The sequence below is a fragment of the Tursiops truncatus genome, chromosome 7, assembly GCF_011762595.2.
Source record: "Tursiops truncatus isolate mTurTru1 chromosome 7, mTurTru1.mat.Y, whole genome shotgun sequence".
NCBI lineage: Eukaryota > Metazoa > Chordata > Mammalia > Artiodactyla > Delphinidae > Tursiops > Tursiops truncatus.
Genome location: NC_047040.1, coordinates 1,337,255 through 1,356,874, shown reverse-complemented (window position 1 = coordinate 1,356,874; position 19,620 = coordinate 1,337,255). Strand labels below are relative to the sequence as shown.

General features: G+C 53.9%; 1 protein-coding gene across 2 annotated transcripts in view; it reads right to left on the bottom strand.

The window, feature by feature from the left end:
• Positions 1-2,379: 2,379 nt before the first annotated feature.
• The window catches only part of NDUFA10 (NADH:ubiquinone oxidoreductase subunit A10), a 49,181-nt gene continuing 31,940 nt past the window's right edge, over positions 2,380-19,620 (bottom strand). For both annotated transcript variants that reach the window (XR_002174013.3, XM_019923524.3), the window contains one exon: positions 2,380-2,814. Coding sequence is in view for 1 of the 2 variants with exons in the window: in XM_019923524.3 (XP_019779083.1) it covers positions 2,746-2,814 (69 nt within the window). In the remaining variant the exon portion in view is untranslated. The remainder of the gene's footprint in view (positions 2,815-19,620) is intronic.

Below are 19,620 nucleotides of genomic sequence, written 5' to 3'. Positions count from 1 at the left end.
AGAAAAGTGTCAGGCAGTCCCTGCAGCGGGGTGGCACCAGAGCCGCTGCCCTTGCGTTCTCCCGATGTCCCCGAAGGAAGCCTCAGGTTCCCGCCTTTCATCTGCAGCCGCGTGAAAGCCCCGAATCCCTCGGGCGCACGCTTCCATTCACCCAGCCCTGACCAGCCAGGGGCTGCCGCCCACACAGGCGCCTCCTCTGCAGCCCAGCGTGACAGCAACTGCAGCCTTCTCTCCACCCGCGCTCTGCCGATGCCCGAGTCTCACTGGTCTGCACCCAGTGCGAGCACGGACCGTGCTTTCCTACAAAAAGGCAGCTGAAGGCTTGCTTCGTTCTGACACGTACAAACACCTCTAAGGACGACCAGCCCAGAAGCGGGTAACTGGTAAGGACACAGGACACAGCAAGGTCCCAAGCCAAGCTGGTGGCTGAAGGGGGGGGGAGGCTTTGACAAACAAAAGGGGCTTCTTTGGCAGGCAAGGCAGGCGCGCCTTTCATTCCTGTTGTATCACAGACCCCAGCCCTCGAGATCAGATGAGAACAACGTAACCAGAGAGTCCTCGGCACACCTGCCGTCTCAGGAGCCTCGTCACCTGCCCTCGCTGGGCCACACGCCTTGTCGGCACGAGGCTGCGGGCCCCAGCGGGTGACTGCTGAACGGCTGCGGCCAGCGGGGGATGGTGAGGCCGGGGCGACCCACCGGCTAGGGTGGACGGAAGAAACCGTCTGTCGTTTCCCTCTGGGCAGCCGCCGTTCTCACCTTTCTGCTTACAAAACCTGATAGAACAAAAAATGTACTTTAGGAAAAGAATGAGCACTTTTTCCTCAATACAGAGTCTCTCGCCTGGAAACACACACCTGCAAGACATGTAACCGCGTCGTTCCGTCCCGATCCTCGAGCAGGAAACACTCAGAATGCAGTCTGACTGCCACCCTGGGTCTGCTCAGGGCTGCGAGCATTCTTGTGAGGCGACGACGCGGCAGCTCTGGGCAAAGACGCAGCGTCGGCCGGGCCCCTCGGGGCTTCAATGTGCAGAGACTTGGGCACCATCCACTTGCTCTTCTGCCCAACCTCACGGGAAAGGAACCACCGAACGTGACACCATTCACCCTCTCAGCCCCACCAATCACAGAGCCACACCCCGTCGGGGGTGTAGGCTGCCCCCAAAGCTGGAACCGGCCTTGCCCGCCCGAGAGGCCTGTCTGCCACCCAAGTCCTCTGGCCACATGCACGCCGACCCCGGCGGGAGGGACACTGCAGGGTGGCGGCGAGAGAAGGGATGCGCTGGCCCGTTACAGCCCAGACGCCAGAGCAGCCAGGACAGTTGAACGTGGTCCCCTCTTCCGTCCTCCCCTCTCTAAGGGGTCTGTGCGGCGCCCGGGCCACGAGACTGCAGGACTGGCCCCACGCCTGGCGCACTTTCAGTCAACCGTGAAAGCGCTTTGGGTTTTAGTGAAATGCAAAATGTCGCCCACTTAAATCTAGACTCCAACTCGGAAACTGCTGGGAATCTTTACGTTCAGTTCTTAAAATCCAAAGAGAGAGAGAGGGAGAGACGGGCGAGGGGAGGGAGGGAGGGAAAGGAAGGATGGTGCGGGGGCCAGCGGGAGCTCCAACACAGCCACGCCGGAGGGCACCTTCCACGGTGAGGATGCCGTCTCGCCTGCGCCGTCCGGGACGGAAGCCACGGGCCACGTGGCTTCCGAGCACCTGAGCTGTGGCCAGAGCAACTGAGGACGTGGATTTTAATTCATTTACATTTAAATAGACACGTGCGGGCTCGGAGGGACCATGCTGAACACAGTGGGGCTCCACAGTAGAAAACCCAACTTAACAGGACTCACAGCTTAACTCCGCAACTAAAACGCGGACCTCAGCAATTGGCCTTCAGGAAATCTTACTTTTGTTTCTAAGTTTCAACAGAGGTGGATAAGCAAGTGCGATTTTCTCTCACGTGACTCAGTTTTGATCAACAACTTGACTTTTAGGTGATAAAGAGAGTATGTTTCGCTTTTGTGTTTTACCCACTGACACTCTGTGCTTGAAAGTCCCCTCAGGAAGGAGTCGCACCACCAGCGACGGGGGCCGTCACAGGAGACTCTTCCCAAAGCCCTTTCACAGCCAATACTCTGCCCTGTGAATCTAGGGTAACTGCTTCCTCTTTTTGGTATTTCCTCTTTGCTTTTTTTCCTTTTTCTCTATTGTGGTAGTTACATTCTAAAACAAAAAGAAGAAATGCTTCAGAAAAACTCTTCAATCCTAATATATGTCTTGATCAAACCAAACCACATCAAAGCCAACTGTTGGCTAATGGTAAGTGTGTGTGCGTACACACGTGTGTGGCGCGTACGCGTGTGGGCAGATGTATAATGGAGGGATGTGCCACAGGAACGGTTTTATTTCTTGAAGTCTGAATACACAGTGTACAAAACCTGCCTGACACAGAGCATGACTGTGACGAAATGAGATTCTCCAAGTGACACCTGCTCTTTCCAGCAGACTGTTTCTCCCCAGTGATCATCGTCCCAGAATAAAGCTGGAGGGCCCCCCTTTAAATGGGGGCGCCTCCTTCCACTCCCGTAAGTACACTGCAGGGCAGACTGCCGTTTGCTGGGCCGTTTCTTCCACTGTGCAACTTCAGGATCATTCACTCCCACCCCCGATGTTAAGCTACGTGGAGTCCAGGGGAGTCAGGCGGCCTGGGTGCACCTCCATCCTCGCGAGGCAGCTTCCACGGAGGCGGCCGTCACTTCAGCCAGATCCATCTGTCCCCCACGTCCTCGTTGTACCCAGGGCTGTACCTGCGGCCCGGCAGCTGCGGGAGGGAAAGCCGTGGTCACCAGCAGTTTACAACGTCCGTCCGTCCCCGCGGCTCACCTGACGGCTTCCTCCACTCCACCCTTGCCCTCCCCGCGCCGGCAGGGCCTGCTTCTGGCGGTCCCACTGTAAGGGTGAGGGGTCCCGCGGAAGGAAGCACAACACGACCCTGCCCTCGGGAGCCTCCATGCTGCTGGGGGGGCTACAAACGCCAGTGGCCAACCCGCGTGTCTGTGCTGCTGCTGGGAGGGTGGCCGTGGAGCCTCGGGCAGAAGTGGCACTGACCTAGGGGAGCCGCAGCTTTCGGGGGGAGAGGGCGGGAGGGGAGATGTCTCAGCCCCTCTCTCTGCCCCACCTGCCCGTCTCCTGCCAGCACCTCCTGCCATGGGCCCCACCACAAATCGGGGGCAGGGGCCCCAGGGGTGCAGGGCACACACAGGGTGGACCTGGAGGGGCACAGAGGCTCCCTCACATGGCCAGGAGGGCTCCCAGGGGAAGGGAGCCTGCGGCGAGGGCGAGGGGTCCACAGGCTGGGATGGCGCGTCACGGGGTTGGCCTCCACCGTGGAGCGTGGAAGCCTGGCTCTGAAGGCCAGGCTGGAAGGAGTCTTGCGTGGGCCGGGCAGGGAACAGGCAAAGCACAATGAGATTCATCCAGTTAACAGTGGGGACAAAATACGGAGTTTTCTTTTTCCTGCCTTCCAGTTAATGTGGTCCAGCAGTAGATATGTACACACTACATACTGCACACAAAAATCTTCCACACTTTGCCCTTGAGAACAAGTACTGAAGCAGCTTAAAAAAGAAATCCGCCTTTCCTTGATTCTCATCAGCAGAGGGCATTCATTACCTGCCACACCGAGGTGGAGGCAGAGGCTACAGTGCAAGGAGGGGGGTCACAGTCACACCCGAGGCCAGACACAGCCCTGCCTGGACACGCCCCGCGGCCACACTACCCATCCCGCACTGAGCCTGCGTCCCCTCTGGCAGGTGCACAGGCCTGCAGTGGGCGTGCGCGGCTGCAGGACGTGGAGAGAAGCAGGGACCTGTAAGTGGGGAGGACCGAAGTGCAGGCTGACCGCAGCTTCCGGCCCTGGGAGCCTCTGTGCACAAGGTCTCGTCCAGGTGCTAGGAGCACCCTGGGTATACAACAGAGGAAAAAGGAAACACCCGGCCCCCCCCCCCCAGGAGTCATCCTCTTGGGCGGAGACTGGGAAGGGAGCCAGTGGCACACGACGGACCAGGGTGCCCGCCAAGGGGGAGCCGGCGGGGGGCGCACACGGAGCAGCAGAGCCCGGGGACGGGGCGAGCGGGGACGCCTGGCGTGGCCACGGGAGGAGCAGGGGACAGGAGTGGCGGGAGAACCCGGAGTGAGGGCGGCGCCCCTGCTCTCCAACTCCGACAGGCACTGCGGCAGAAGGTGGTCGCTGGGCCGGAAGAGCTGCAAGTGCGGCCCTGCGCGAGGGTGTCAGCGACCTCCACGGGCCTTAAGGGCTCAGGAGAGCCTGGGCAGCACAGCGGAGCACGAGAGGGTGGCGCCCCAGGGAGGCGGGCACCCCGGTTGGCTCCCAAGCGGAATGGGAGCAGCGCGTGGGCCGCCGCGGGGAGACCACCAACGGGCACGGGGGGAGCTGGGTCGGTGGCTGAGAAGGCGGGGCTCTGCTGGAGACCCAGCTGCACAGCTGCCGCCCCGGCATCTCGAGGGAGGGGTCGCCATCCCAGCGAGGACGGCGCGGGGGAGAACCCGAGGAGAGGAGGGGCCCCGGAGCCTGCGAGCAGGGGGCGCTGTGTGCGGAGACGGGGTGTGAGCAGAGCCTGTGTGTCAAGGGGGTACTGAGATCGCAAAATCCCCCCTAGACTCCCACGCCCTCACCCCCAGACCCTGTGCCTGTGCAGACATGATTAAGTCGGGACCTCGAGGCGGGGAGACCGCCCTGGACTGACAGGTGGGCCCAGGGTCATCATGAGGGTCCTGGGAGAGGGTCAGGTCAGGAGATGCGGTGGCAGAAGCAGAGGTCGGCCTGACCGAGGACGGGAGCCAAGGTGCGAGGGGCCCTAGAAGCTGGAAAGGAAAGAAGCAGAAGCTCCCCAGAGCCCCAGTGGGAGCACAGCCCCTCGCCTGGGTTTGTGCTCTGACCCCCAGAACCGGAAAATGACACGGGCACCTTCTCACCCGCTCCGCCGGTGGCCGTTCGTTACAGCTGCTACAGAAAACCCACGCAGCTTGTTCTGCGTTTTATGACAGAGACACTGGGCGTGTCTGTACAACGAGAGAGAGGCCGCGCTGAGGCCGTGGAGAGCGGCCACCCCCTGGGAACAAGAACCAGGACGGGGGCAGAGGGGCCACAAAGCAGGAGCCGCGGGGGGGGGGGTGCATCTCCCCACGTGGTCTCTCCCTGTCTGTCCACAAAGACGTTCCCAGCCAACTGCTATGAATACACAACTGCTGCAGCAATAAAAGAACAATCTTAATTTTTATCACTCCGTAATTTTTATCACACCAGAAAGTGATTTCTTTTCATCGGAAAGGTTTTCAAGCTTCGCCGACACCAGCACACCGGCACCGGGCCAGCCCCCAGCACCTGCTGAGGAAGGGCCGGGAGGCCACAGTTTGGCTCTGCTGTCTTCTTTGCAAATCAAATTTTAAACCACAGAGCAGAGAATAAAAACTCGCAGGATGTGGAACCGCTGAGTGCAGCCAGCGTCTATTAACTGCATCACAAAATCTGCTCTCTGGACCTCCTGGGGCAGCACCTAACTGGCCTTTCATACCCAGACAAGGGTCCCCAGACCCTCAGGGTTCCCTTTCAGTGCAGTTAAGCCAACAGAGTACCCCAGGAGGGCTCCCATTTGGGATGTTTCACAACGAGAAAGCGAAACAAAGCTGCTTCCTTTTCATCACCTCATATCTGCATCCGCTTCTTTAAGGCAGCCTTCAAACCGCCCAGCCCCAGTCCACCACATTCACCACTTGAGAAAACACGCTCTGTGGCCCTGTGAGGACGGAGTGGCCCAGGACCTCCTGGCGGGAGCATCTCTCAGAAGCTGACGCGGGCACCTCGTCCGACCGTCAGCACGAGAGCGTGACTCCTGGACGCGGGCCCGCAGTCAGTTTTGTCCTGGGTCAGGCCGGGGAGCCGCAGGCATGGTAGGTCTGAGCTCAGGGTGGTGCGGCTGAAACAAAGTGATGCTGCTAAGTTTGACCGTGAGGACACTTTAAACCCTGGGTGAGTTGTGATTTTAGGAAAAGGCGCCCATCTCTACACGCTACAGGCCGGGACGGCATGGGTGCCGTGAGTGGCTCACAGGTCTGGGCTCACAGGTCTGGGCTCGCAGAGGCTGTTCCTCCCAGGCACTGCTGTCACACGCAGCTTAGAGATGCCGGCAGCTGCTTGGACAAAAGCCAGCTGAGAAGAGAAACATACATGCACTCATCCTCCTGGAGGAAACTGTGCATTCCTTCTACATTTGATACACTGTGTCCTGGCTGCTTTGAGACACGAATAAAAGTCCCATCTTCTCTAACCTTATAAAATACACAGAACATATAAACCAGTTGGGAAGTGGGATGGTAGCAGGTGGAAAGTGCTGGAGGAGTGGAGGGGATGCAGAAGTCCTCCCTGACGGACCCGGACAGCGGAGAAGAGGACACGGCCAGGAGGACGGGGCGGCAAGGGTGACAGGATGGGGTGGAGCGCGTCCTGCTGGAGCCGCCGGGCGTGGGAAGCTGCTCCCTGATGGCCACGACCTCAGTCACCTTGGCCTCTAGCGGCGCCACTAGGGACAGCCCAAGCGAGAGGCCAACCCATGCCAGGTGATGCCTGTAGTTCCCGCCACGAGGGAGTAATAGGGCCTGGACTCAACGCCTGGCCGCGCACATCTGGCAACTGGGCCACCCGAGTGCGCTGGTGGCACTGCGTGGACACGGGCTGGGTGCTGGGGAGGGACCTGGGCAGAAAAGAGCCACGTCCGTCCAGCGCGTTTGGTCTCTAGCTGAGCAGCAGGCAGGGTGCGTGGGGCGGTGCCCCCGCGGCGGGTGGAGAGCACCCCAGGCAAAGGACGTCCCAGGGTGTCTCCGGGTGAGCAGTCCAAGAGCTGCCCTGGGGCTGAGCCAGCCAGAGCAGAGGGACCGCTCACTGCACACCGGGGGCCGGGCTAACCCTTCCCTGGAAGACAGGCTGCTCTAGACCCACCAAAACGGTTAAACATCAAGCCCCGAAAGCTTAAACTGACTTGCAAGTATCTTAACTGCCTGCCATTCAACAGAATGAAACAAAACCTGGTGCTCACAAACATAAAAGCTCATGACTTACGGCAACCGATGTTCTAGACACGTGAGAGAGAGAAATGTAGCCTGTAACCAGGGGAAGAAAAGTCAAGCAGACTAAGGACATGACAAAGATGATGGATTAGGAAACAAGGACATTAAAACAGCTATAAAAATACTCAATGTAATCAAGAAATTAAATGGAAAAGGAAAATAATGAAAGAACTGGAAAAGATAAAAAGAACTTCTAGAATTTAAAAAAACCCAGGATTCCCGAAATACAGATTCCACTGGGTAGGTGTGGCAGCCATGCAGATGTGCTGCTCAGATGCCCTGCTGCAAGGAGGCCCGAGTGGCCGAGGGCCCAGGTGCTGACCCTCTGGGCCCGCCACCCTGCTCACGCAGAGGCCACGCCTCCCACGTAAGGGTGCAGCCCACGACCAAGAGCAGCAGAAGTTCCATGGCAGCCCATCCGTGGGCCGTGGGCCTCTTTCAGCAGGAGCCTTTGGCTCTAGGACACCCCGTCGGCCTGGCCAAACCCTTCCTGGACTGTTCCTCCCCAATCTCCTCCTCCCCCCTTCCCTGTCACAGGGCCAGACTCCTTCCACTTCAGGTCTGGTCCCTTTATCCTTCACAGGGGCTTCCCTCCAAAACCTCATCAGTGTTTACTCCCATCCTGGCTTCTGTCTCTCGGAGGACCCAAACTAACGCAAGGAATTAATAGCGTTATTACATGTAACCGCAGAAGAAAACAGCAGTGAACTTGAAGACTGAGCAACAGAAACTATCCCAAACAAGACACAGAGAGAAAAGGTCAAGGACAAATGGACAGACCCTTAGTGGCCTGTGGGACAGGATCAAGTCATCCAGCATATGTGCACTCAGAGTCCTCGATGGGGGAGGAAAACGATCTGAAGAAATAGCGACCAAACATTTTCCAAATGATAGGAAAACTAATAACCCTCACCACCAAGAAACTCAGTAAACGCCACGCCGGACAAACAGAGAGGAAACCACAGGAGCGCATAATAATTAAAGAGAGAGTAAGGGAAGGTCTTAAAAGCAGCCAGAGAAAAAAGCTCCGTTAGGTACAAGGGCCAAAGATAAGAATAATTTCATATTTCTCATCAGAAACTGTGCAAGCCAGGAATCTATGGAGTATCTTCAGTGTTGGCAGAAAACAACCGTCAACCCAGAATTCTACGATGAATGAAAAATCTACCAAAATGAAATGGAAATACGTATCTTTCTAAACAACGGCTAATAGAAGTCATCACTAGCAGGCCTGTAGTAGGAGCTCAGCTATTGAAGGGGGCTCTGCTCAGCCAGGTGAAACCTGGACCTGCATGAAGGAACCGAGCACAGCAGGAACCACAGCTGCAGGAGGAAGGGCAGGAAGGAGGAAAGACGGAATAAAAAGCTCGAATGAACTGTTTAAAGCCAAAGTAGTAACAGTATATCCTGAGGTTCCTAACATGTGTGGAAGTGAAATACACACGCGTAACAGCACAGAGGACAGAAGCGGGGAGAGACGCCGGCTGCGAGGGGCTCACGTCATGTGTGACGTGGCCCGATGCTGGCTTTCTGGGGGACCGTGACAAGGTAAAGGTGTGCACTGCACACCTCACAGCAGTCACTAACGATGAGATAAAGAGGTGCAGCGGATAGGTCAACGGAGGGAATGAAACAGAACCACGTTAAACAATCAGCTAGCACACAGAAGCCAGGGAAAGAGGGAGTAAGACGCTGCTGCAGGGCTGAAACGTGAGCAGGTCAGGAGCAGCGGGTGCCTCAGCAGAAGCGCCTCGCCCAGACCCAGGAAGCCCCTCCCCGGAGGCGGCTGACAGCACAAAGGTCACGGGCGCGCCCCCTTCAATGGATGACCTCGGTGCCGGTACTTCGGTTTCTGCTCAGAGAACGTCTAACTCTCCAGCCCCAGCTGCTACTGCACGCAGTTATCTACCAGTTAGAGAATCACTCTCAGGAAAGAAGTCCCGTAAGAAAACTGCCGCTTTATGAAAACTAACGATTCGGGAGGAAAGAACACTCAGTGAGTCTGATGACCCGATGCCCTTGGAAACACCATTCGGGAGAAAGCCGACCACACCCCCGCTGCTCAGCCCCCATCAGACGAATCGAGGGTCCTCACGGGCCCACAGCGAGCCTCCTGGACGTGCGCGGACCCGCTCTCCCCAGCACTGGCTGCCCTCCCTGGAGCGCCCTCCTGAGCATCTATCTCTTCCTCCTGAATGCCTGCCCTAAACGATGCCCGCTCCTCCACGCACCTTTCCTCAAGCTGAGGGAGCCAGCACCACTCCTGGGAACTCCCGAGTCCACCGTCCCATCCTATGGGTACCCAACTTGGTGATGCCTGCCGCAATGAAGATGGACTTGGATCCTAGAGGGCGGCCTGCCTGCCAGTCCCAGCACCGCCTTGGGATCGGACACGGGAGGTCAGCAGGCAGGCACTGTCTCGGAGGTAAAAGATGTTAAGTGACGCACTCGAGGTCACCGGGCAAGAAGAGGCAGGCTGACACCCGAGCCCAGATGCTCTGACTCTCGAGTCCAGGAACGTCTTGCCCACCACCCCCTGCAGGTATCCGCTGTATTAAACGGCGTCTCCGTGCGCTGTTAGCACGTGAAGTCCCTGCACCACGTGGAGCTTTCCCCTCCTGTCACCCGGTACACACTGAGCTCTGCCGCTGTGAGACTGCAGGACGCATGTCAGGGTCCAGTCCACAACTATCCTGCCCTGGGAAGGCCCCGCTTTTCCTGCCCTTTTACGTGTGCCTCAAAGAACTACCCGGGGAGCGGGGGCACTTTTATTTCTTAGCACCACCTCAGGGGTAGTCAGTGATGCTCGGGGTTTCCTGGTTGGAAGAGTTTTCCTGGAGGACTAAATATATGTCGTAATTCTAGCATCAAATCCTGTGCTGTATTACCGTAAAAAGGAGGATTTTTTGAAAAAGGATGGACCACGCCTTGCCTCTTCTGGATCCGCTCTACTCCACTGGAGCAGTAAATGGTACTGTTAGGTACTATTGACTCTGCTCTGTCTAGATGCACTAAGGAGCTGGAAACTACTAACTAACTGCGGGGTGGCTCGGGGACTCCAATCGCCCACCCCTGTTACTCATTATTGCATACGAATGCTGATGAGCCCGGCTAAGAATTTCTCATTAATTTTAAAGAAGAGCACCAGAGAAATTAGTTATTAAAGTCACTTCTCTGATATACAATTTCCCCAATTTTCCATTACCGTTAAACATAAATCAAGTATAAAAAAAATGAAATCAACTTCCAAAAAATCTTATTTTATCCAAGTCCATTTTCAAAAACAATCTTTTTATTTTAAAAATGAGTGCCTCCTATTTTTAGCACACGAACACCACAGCCTATTACACATACATCCACACTGAGGTCCTATCTTCACACCACACGTGTCACAACATCATATACTTTAAATGTCTGAATCCCATTTAACTCATATTAACTGTGAAGAAGAAAAGCTCCTAACTCAAGCGCCCGTTCAAATACCTGAAAGCGGGATGTGTCCTAAAAATTCTATAACCCAGGTAATGACTGGACACACGCAAAGTCCAGGCACCCCTGGTGGGCCAGGGTGCGTGTGAAACACTACCCTATCATTTCGCACCAGCAGGTCCCTGTGAAAACCTGCAACTGCACACCAATCAGTGCACCTGGTAGAAAGTCTACCTTTTATCACTAACTTTCTTCTCCAAGGGACATACGTTATTTCCTGCACGCAGAAATATAAATAACGGGACATGGAGACGAACACTGGACTTCGATCATGAGCTTTCCATGGGGCATGCACTGAGGGCAGAGGGGTGCGTGCCTCCTCCAGCCACAACTAATGAAGGACAGACTGAAGACATTTAGCACCTACTTTCACGTTAAACGACTTCTAAACTGAGAATCGGTATTTTAACATAAAAAATAAATACCAAATTAAGCTCTAACTAAGGTTTGAACATCGAGAGGAAACATGAAACGACCGAGTCTGTACCTTTCTTCTTCGGCAGGTTTAGATACATTGATCCTAAGGCCTTTCTGTTTATTGCGAGTTTGTCTTTATTAAGGTGAACTTCGTAAAGGCAAGAACATACAGTGTTAACATATTAAAGTTATTAAACATCTCTATTTTTAAAAATGGTAACGAGGAACTTGATACGGAAAATGAAAATAGTAACCTGAGATAGTAAAGAAATAAAAATAGCAGGAGAGAAAACCGAAGATCCTGTTGTCCTAGCAACTGTCTTGGACAAGATCGGATTCATGGAAGGAACGCAGTATCTTAACAGCATCTGGCCTCCTTAAATTGGAAAGAGATGGAATCGGTAAAGTGGAGACCGACTCACAGCTTGTCTACCCCAAGGGAGGGCTGCACAGTAACAAAAAGTGACCTGGCACAGTGCCTGAAAAATGACTTAAAAGAATTAGCAGGCGCTCATGCACACACTAGGTATTTATGAATCTGTCTGTAGGGTCACTTCCAAACAGAAAATGGGAGGGGCTGTGTGCATGAAAAATGCGTTGACACATGCTTCTCAGGCTCCGGGGACTCCAGGGCAGGCCCTGGACACCAGAGGGGAGGCTGAAGGCCAGCAGGACCCCAGCCGGTCCAGCCACAGGACTGAGCCACACGCCCAGGCCACCAGATCCACCAAACCAAACCAAACCGACGTTACAAGTCCTTCTGTTCTATGAAAACCCGAGCTCCCTTCTCTCCTAAAAAGGTCGCTCCGCACTAGTGGAGGCCCCAGGGCCACAACACAGCTGAAGGGGCAGTGCTGACATGTGAACTGTGCCACGAGCCGCCGGCCCAGGCTGCACGGGAGGCCCCGCGGCCCCAGCCGGGACCTGGGCGTGAAGGGCTGCCTGCCATGGACGGCAGACGCCGTGGCCTCACCTGCCCTCGCGGAGCCGCGGGGCCTCACCTACCAGCGGCGACGAGAACTGTCATGCCTTCCTGTGGGCACAGCGCGGGGCCCGCCCACACGGGGGCTCAAAGCTGGCCAGCGAGGCCACTTCCTCGTCAGCCTCCTCCCCCACCCCGCTCCCGTCCCGTGCCCTCAGGCCCGCTCCCACCGTGACCCTCTGGCCTCACCCTCAGGCCAGCCTCCCCGACTCCCGCCTGCTCCCGCCGCCCCGGGTGCCCCAGGTGCACGGCCGTGGGGAGATGCCTTCCTGACCCGACCTCCACCCCGCTTCTGCCGCACACCTCCTCCTACCAGTGTCGCCCTGGGCTGGCCCCCGAGCCTCACGCCCTTCCCTCGTCTCTCAGGTTCTCCTCACAGGGCTTCTTGCAGTCAGTGATTCTAAACAAAGCCCGCGGCTCATCCCAGGGGCCCACAAAAGCCCTTTCCCCGCAGCGAGACTCAGGATCCCCGAGCAGCCGGGAGCCCCCGGGACCTGCCTCGGTTCCCAGTCCTCACCACTCCCCCTTCCCGTCATGAACACACGCCCCGGAGCCAACACACCAGCCCCCCTGCCCGCGGCAGCCCCGTCCCGGCGGCCTCCAGCCCTCCAGCCTTCTCCTCTCGGAGAAGACCCAGGCCCCCAGGCTCCTGACGACTCGGCTCACCCCCTCGTCCTGTAATCCCAACACCCGGGCCACCACCGTGAAGCCCTCTCCCCCGTCAGCCCCCAGCGGGAACCTCGTCGCATCCTGTGTCCACGTGTCTGTCGCCCCCACCGGTCGGTGACTCTCCAGAGCTCTGTGTCCTTAGAGCCGCGTCTGGCACTGAGAGCGCAACGAATGGGCGCCGGATGAATACACAGGACAGGGGAGCTCCCAGGGCCTCTTCCTGGCTCTGCGGTGTGACAAGCGTGGCCACCACGGAAACGTATCACTGCACGCTGCGGAGCCAGAAAGCAGGCGCCCAACTCCAGGGCTGCAAGAGCTGAGAGGCCCCATGAAGAAGTTCCCGGAAAAACAGGCCCCTTCCCAGGATATGGGCCACCTGTCGGGGCCTAAGTCATGCAGAACGCATGCCCAAATGTCAGCGTGCACCTCAAACTACACAAGGGCAAGCAAAAGAAAGAATTACAAACGCCCAGGAAGCAAAATGAGTTGCCTGGGCCCTGTGACCTGGACACTTCCCAGCTCAGGCCCCGGCCCCCCTGAGTCTGTCCAGCCTCTAAAGGAAAGCTATCCATAAACCAGAGTGCCTGACGGTCTACAACGAAAGGCCACTGTTGCCACAAGCAACTCCCCCTCTTAGGAATCCCCTGCACCCCCACATCGTCCCCACTGCCACCAGCATCCAGTTCAGAGCACACCCAGGTGTGGTCTACACTGCTCCCCACTCTCTTCCTAGGACCATACACGTGAGTCTGAAAGTCGTAAGACCAATACCCACGTCCATCGCAGGGACCTCAGGTGCCCACTCTGCTGTCTCGCAGTCACAGCCCTTCCCCTGTGGACCCTCTTTCGTTTGAATCCTTCAATGATAGTTTAGTTTTGAAAACCTAGGGAGTAAGAACAAATCTGGCTGCACAGGGAACAGCAAGGTTGCCCGGGAGACAGCAGCTGCGGGGAAGGAAGGTGAGCTTGTCCTGGTCACAGCCATGCCCCCGTCGTCTCTCACCCACACCCTGAAGCTCTGCTTCCCCGCCTCCACCCGTGCCCCAGTCAACATCCAACACGGCACGCAGAGCCATCCTCCTAACACGTGGTTCAGATTCTATCGCTCAGAGCATGCCAACGGGCCACAGCTTTGCTACGACTTCAACCAAAGTCCTCACACCACAGCCCACAGGCCCTTGCTGCGCGCACCCTGCTACCTTCTCACCTCACCTGCACTGGGCCCGCCCCTCCATTTCACCACGTGGACTCTTCCTTTCCTAGAACGTGCCAAGCCTGCCTCTACCTCCCAACCCTGCCCCCTCCCCGCAAGTGCAGCCGGGACACCCACGTCTTCTGGTACCCAAGGCCTCTCTCCACAAAACAGCTCCCACCCGGGACGGCTTTACTTCCGCCCCACAGCACTCAGAGGCCCCCCTACGTATTTGGTGATCGCTTGCCCATTCCTCCCCCAACTCTGTCTTATTCCCCAATATCCCCAGTGCTCAGAACAGTGCCTGCAACAGAAAGTGTTTGCTGAGGGGTAAGCGACTCGATGTAGAACACGGCCTGAGATGACCCCACTGGGGCGTGTCTGCAACGTCAGGCTCAGCACCACGTGCGCGGGCTGAGCCACCATCCCTCGTGCCACTCAGTGCTCTGGAGATGCCCGAATAGCTCTCCCGGACAGAATCCTCCCATCACCGCACAAGCCTTTTATCCTCTGCGTTTCCCTCCTACGCCTTCAACGCTGGGGACTGAAAGATTTCTCCATCCCGGGGGTTCACTGAGCAAATACATACTGAGCAAAGGAAGATGCAGAGCTCCCCACTTGGACCCTCTGTGGAAGGGACACGGGAAGAACCAGCACCAAATCAGCTTTCAGATCATACAGAGAAACAGACGCCTTCCATTTCCAGCAAAACAACAGCCCAATACCCTGAAAAACCTCGTGATATAAAACCTCTACAAATGCTTTTAAATGCACTGATGGGCTCTGCGAGAAATCATAAGGGGCTGAAATGAAGAGCGAGCTGGAAACCAGAGGGAGAGTTGCAGCCTCCGCCACCCCGGGGCATCTGCAGAGCCGCTGGGAGGCAAGGCAAAGCGGCGCCCCGTGCAGGTGGACACCTGTGATGCACCTCTGCACATATGTGCAGCTCCGAGGCCGCACCCTCAGGGGAAGGCGGGAGGGAAGAAAGCGCCCTGACGGCAAGGGGGTCTCAGCGGGCGTCTTAAGAATTCACAGCCTCAGCCTGTCCTCACACAAGTGTGGGGTTCCAATCCTCACCATGCGGGGCCTGGAATCCCACAAGCAGCAAAGGAAGCTTAATTCCCGGTTCCTCCTGAATCTCAGGGCCTGGAGGCGGCAACAGACCTTCCAGGAGCAGGGCTGTCAGCGTTAGCAAACAACACAGGATGCCCCGTGAACGAAATATTTGGGACGTGCTTACACCGAGAGAGTCTGGGTTCACCTGAAATCAAACGTCCCTGAGGCCCAGGGATAAATACCCACGAAGCATGAACTCAGTGTCCAAAGTCTCCAAAATGCAGAAGGAAATAAGCCACCATGGGTGAGAATCAGAGGACACAATAAACGACAGAGTCAGACAGGCCTCCAAACCTGAGATCACACACAGAAGACAGTGACTACATTTAAGATGTTCGAAGCAAGAGAAGAAACTGAAAACAGAAGCAAGGAATAAGGTCCTACCAACAAATCAGAAAGTACCCACGTAACAAAAGAGAAATTTAAATCTAGACCTATCTTGGTTAAACTCTAAAACACCAGACAGGAAGAGTAGAAAGTTCCTGAAAGAGAAAAGGAGACCATAATATTTCATTTAAAAAAAAAAAAAAGGAAGCAGACACTTCTGGGGAAGAAACTGTCATAAAGGGACTTCCCTGGTGGTGCAGTGGTTAAGAAGCCACCTGCCAATGCATGGGACACAGGTTTGAGCCCTGGTCCAGGAGGATCCCACATGCCGCGGAACAACTAAGCCCATGCGCCACAACTACTGAGCCTGCGCTCTAGGGCCCACAAGCCACAACTACAGAGCCCGAGTGCTGCAACTACTGAAGCCCGCACACCTAGAGCCTGTGCTCCACAACAAGAAGCCCACGCACCGCAACGAAGAGTAGCCCCTGCTCGCCACAACCAGAGAAAGCCCGTGCGCAGCAACAAAGACCCAACACGGCCATAAATTAATTAATTAATTAATTTTTTAAAGAAAGAAGAAACTGTCATAAATTCCTACTGCTGGGGTGTTTATGGCCATGAACATATGGAAAATACCACTTGCACCTGCATAAACAATTAGTATCACAAATTTTCTTACCTCCCGTTTGTTCCCCTAGAAACAAAATTGTTCTTCTGATGCAAGCTTCTTGTTGCCCCTCCCTTTCCCTTCTGAAGTTAATCATGTAAGCGTCTAATTTTAGCCATTTACCACCTACTTATTTTATAATTCCCCATATGCATATGAATAAATTTTGGTTTACTTTTTCTGTGTTTAAAGAAAAAAAAAACACAAAAGGACGTTGCATGACTTTTTCCAAGAATTAGAAGTGTTGGCCAATAATTTCCAGCCACGAAGTATCAACAAGTTCCATATCCACTATAAAATATGCATACGATACAATGGATGTATTATGAGAACACCTCCCTCCTCAGGCTTCCCAAGTGTCTCCATAAGCACAGTGCAAGTGCCCTTCAAGCTTCTCATGAAACCATGAAGTGTGTCTCTAAGTTTATCACCCTTGTTATATTAATCAGGATGATACAGTGGACCCCTGAACAACGTGGGCTGAACTCTGTGGGGCCACTCATCTGTGGATACTTTTCGATAGTCAACACTACCGTGCCACCCGGGCCCTGGGTGGCTGAATCCACGGACAGGGGGAACCACAGACCGTGGATACCGAGGCCCGCCTGTAAGTTATATGCCCCCATGTTGTTCAAGGGTCAACTGTATAAACTTCTCACGTTGTCAGTGGAGTTTGGCTAAAACATACTTAACATTAATTTTTTTTTTTCCTAGAATATGAGGAACCAGGGAAACTGATTTCTACAGACCACTGCCATAAAAAAGCACACCATCAACCCCCCCTTATTCCAGGAAATAAATGGCCACAAAACACCCTCCACTCTAATACTGAACCAGTCCTTCTCTAAAAGAAACAATTCCTTAAAATGTTCCCAAACTGCTGGCTCCCTCCCTGCAGGGAACCAACCGGTGTCTCGGTGTCTCAGAGACACACCAGCCTCCCGGCCGCTCGCCTGGGCGTTTCTAGAAATACGCTCTGCAGCCTGGCCAGGGAACCTTCTCTGAGGAGCAACAAACCTTTCCAGCTACAAACAACTGCAGGAGACGCTCACAGAAGGGCTTCACTCCTTCGTCTTTATCCCTCATAACACGCTTTCTAGAGGGAAATTTGGTAATAACTGTTGCTCATGTCTTCAACACTCAAAAGAAATTCTGTGAATGAAGAAATATAGTCACTCTATTTACATTCTAATTTCAATTTATCATTTTTTAAAATATCAAGCAACTAAATTTCCTTTCAGAAAACAGCATTCCTCTAAACAGTCACACAATTTTTACCCCACAGACAAATATAAAGGCTACGGCAGGCATGGTGACTTCTGGGAAGGGGGAAAGAGCAAACACACAGCGGAGAGGCCTGACAGACATACCTCAGCCAGGTGTCAACGTCAACACCAGCAGTGATGTGTCACGTTGATGGTACTTAACCCTGTGGTCTTTCTCCCCCAAACACACACATCCAGGCTAATTGTAAGGAAAACACCAGACAAACTGCAGTTGATGGACATTCTATAAGACACCTGACCAGTACTCCTCAAAACTGTCAGAATCACTAAAAACAAGCAAAGTCTGAGAAGTCGTCACAGCCAGGAGGGGCCGATGGAGACGTGACAATTGAAAGTCACGTGCTATTCTGCATGGGATCCTGGGACAGAAAAAGGACATTAGGGAAAAAACGATGGAAATCTGAATAAGGTATGGACTTTAGTTAGTAATATGTATCAATATTGTTCAGTATTGGTAACAAATATACCACAAATATAAGACGTTAATATGGGAAGCTGGGGTATATGAGAACTCTCCAGTACCTTCATTTTTCTGTAACGCTAAAACCGTTCTAAAAAATGAAGTTATTTTTAAAAACAGTTAAGCATTTTAAAAGTTAGATTTCCCCAATCATTTAAATATTGATTAAAAATTTCAACATTTCTAAACTTTAAAATTGTAAGTCCAATATAGTATTAATAGATTCCCTTAGTGCTCACAGATTAAAAATAAGACAGAACTTACCAACGATGAAAACCTGCCAAACAGCCTCCCCGTGTCACTGGGTAAAGTGACGAGTACGTCCAGCTTCTGGTGGACTAGTGCAGAGCAAGCCCGTCCAGGCCACCAAGACAAACGGACAACATGTAAAACACCTGTGCCGAGACATCAAAGGCAGGGCGGTGCCAAGGCCCCAGGAAAGGAAAGCAAAAAGGACGGCTGCAAGGTGACTGCTGCCCCCCAGGGCCCCGCCCACTCTCTGGCAGGAGCCTGGGGGCTGAGCCAGCCCTCAGCAGGGAGGGGGCCGTGGGGACAAAACTGCAGGTCAGGACCCACCAAAGAGGGGGGCTCTAGTAAAAGTGCTCCACCAGGAAGGTCAAACAGGAAATACGCCAGACCGCACACACCTAAGTGCAGGGTCCCCGGCTTGGTTTCTGACAGACTCGGGAGCCTGCCCTACTAAAACGCTGCCAGAAGACAGCAAGGACAGCGACAGCAGCCTCACGCTAGCTGTACAGTTCTTCCAAAATAATGACTGGCCTTTTAAAAAATACCAGCATACCAAAAAAGATTAAATGTCCCCAAACGGAAAGGACAGAGGGAGAATCAGTTTAAACAGATGGAACAGAGGTCCAGATATTACAGTTACCAGATAACTTTGTGATTAATATGTCAAAGAATTTAGATAACAAAATAATTTCAACAGACAACTCAAAATTATTAAAAAAATGGAAATTCTAAAATCAAAAAGGACTACAATTAAAGTTAAAACTTCCAATATAGAAAATACATGTCTAGGAGCAGATTGGGAAGCGCTGAAAGAGTGGTAACTTAGAAGACAGACTGAAGAACATATCCGGGCTGAAGGTCACAGAGAAAACAGAATGAGAGACACAGAAAAGAGGGACACAGCACAAGGTGAAAAGGTCCAACATGTGGTCAAGTGGAGCCCAAGGAGAGCAGAGAAGACGGGGTGTAGCAACACTGACGAGGTACTAGCAAGACTCTTCTAAAACTGACAACGAATGTCAGCCAAAGAATGTTCTGAGCTACAAGCAAAGCACACACAGAAGCACAGACGCACACACCCCAAGACAGTGTGACTGCTCAGAACCAAGTCAGAAACACCACCTAAAACAAAACAAAACAAAACCAAACCTTGCCAGAAACACAGGAAAACGGTCTTCAAAAGAGGTTTGCACCTACATGGGTGGGCAGCAGGACACAGCAGAGGCTGGAGAAACACCAGTGGAAACTGTGGAAGGGAGCAGTGGTAGCAGTGGTGGGAACCTGGTGATACACTGGGGGGAATGATCCAGGAAGGAGACGCACTGACCTGAGGGAAGCCAGGTTTCTCACTATCTGAGAAGGACGTGGGCTGGGGGACAATGAGAACGAGCCTTGTTGTGTCACTCTGGAATTGAAGGTACTGATGTGAATTCACAGCTGTCAGTATACTGAGAGACAGAAATGAATATAGATGTATACGGATAAAACAGAAGTCTGTGAGTCCACAGTGATATAAATAAATAAATGAAGAAACAGAGCATTTCTTTATAGTAGAATAGTAACTAATAATGTAGAAGGAATGACAGAATTAGGAAAATTACCTAATAATTAATTTAGCCACGAAAAT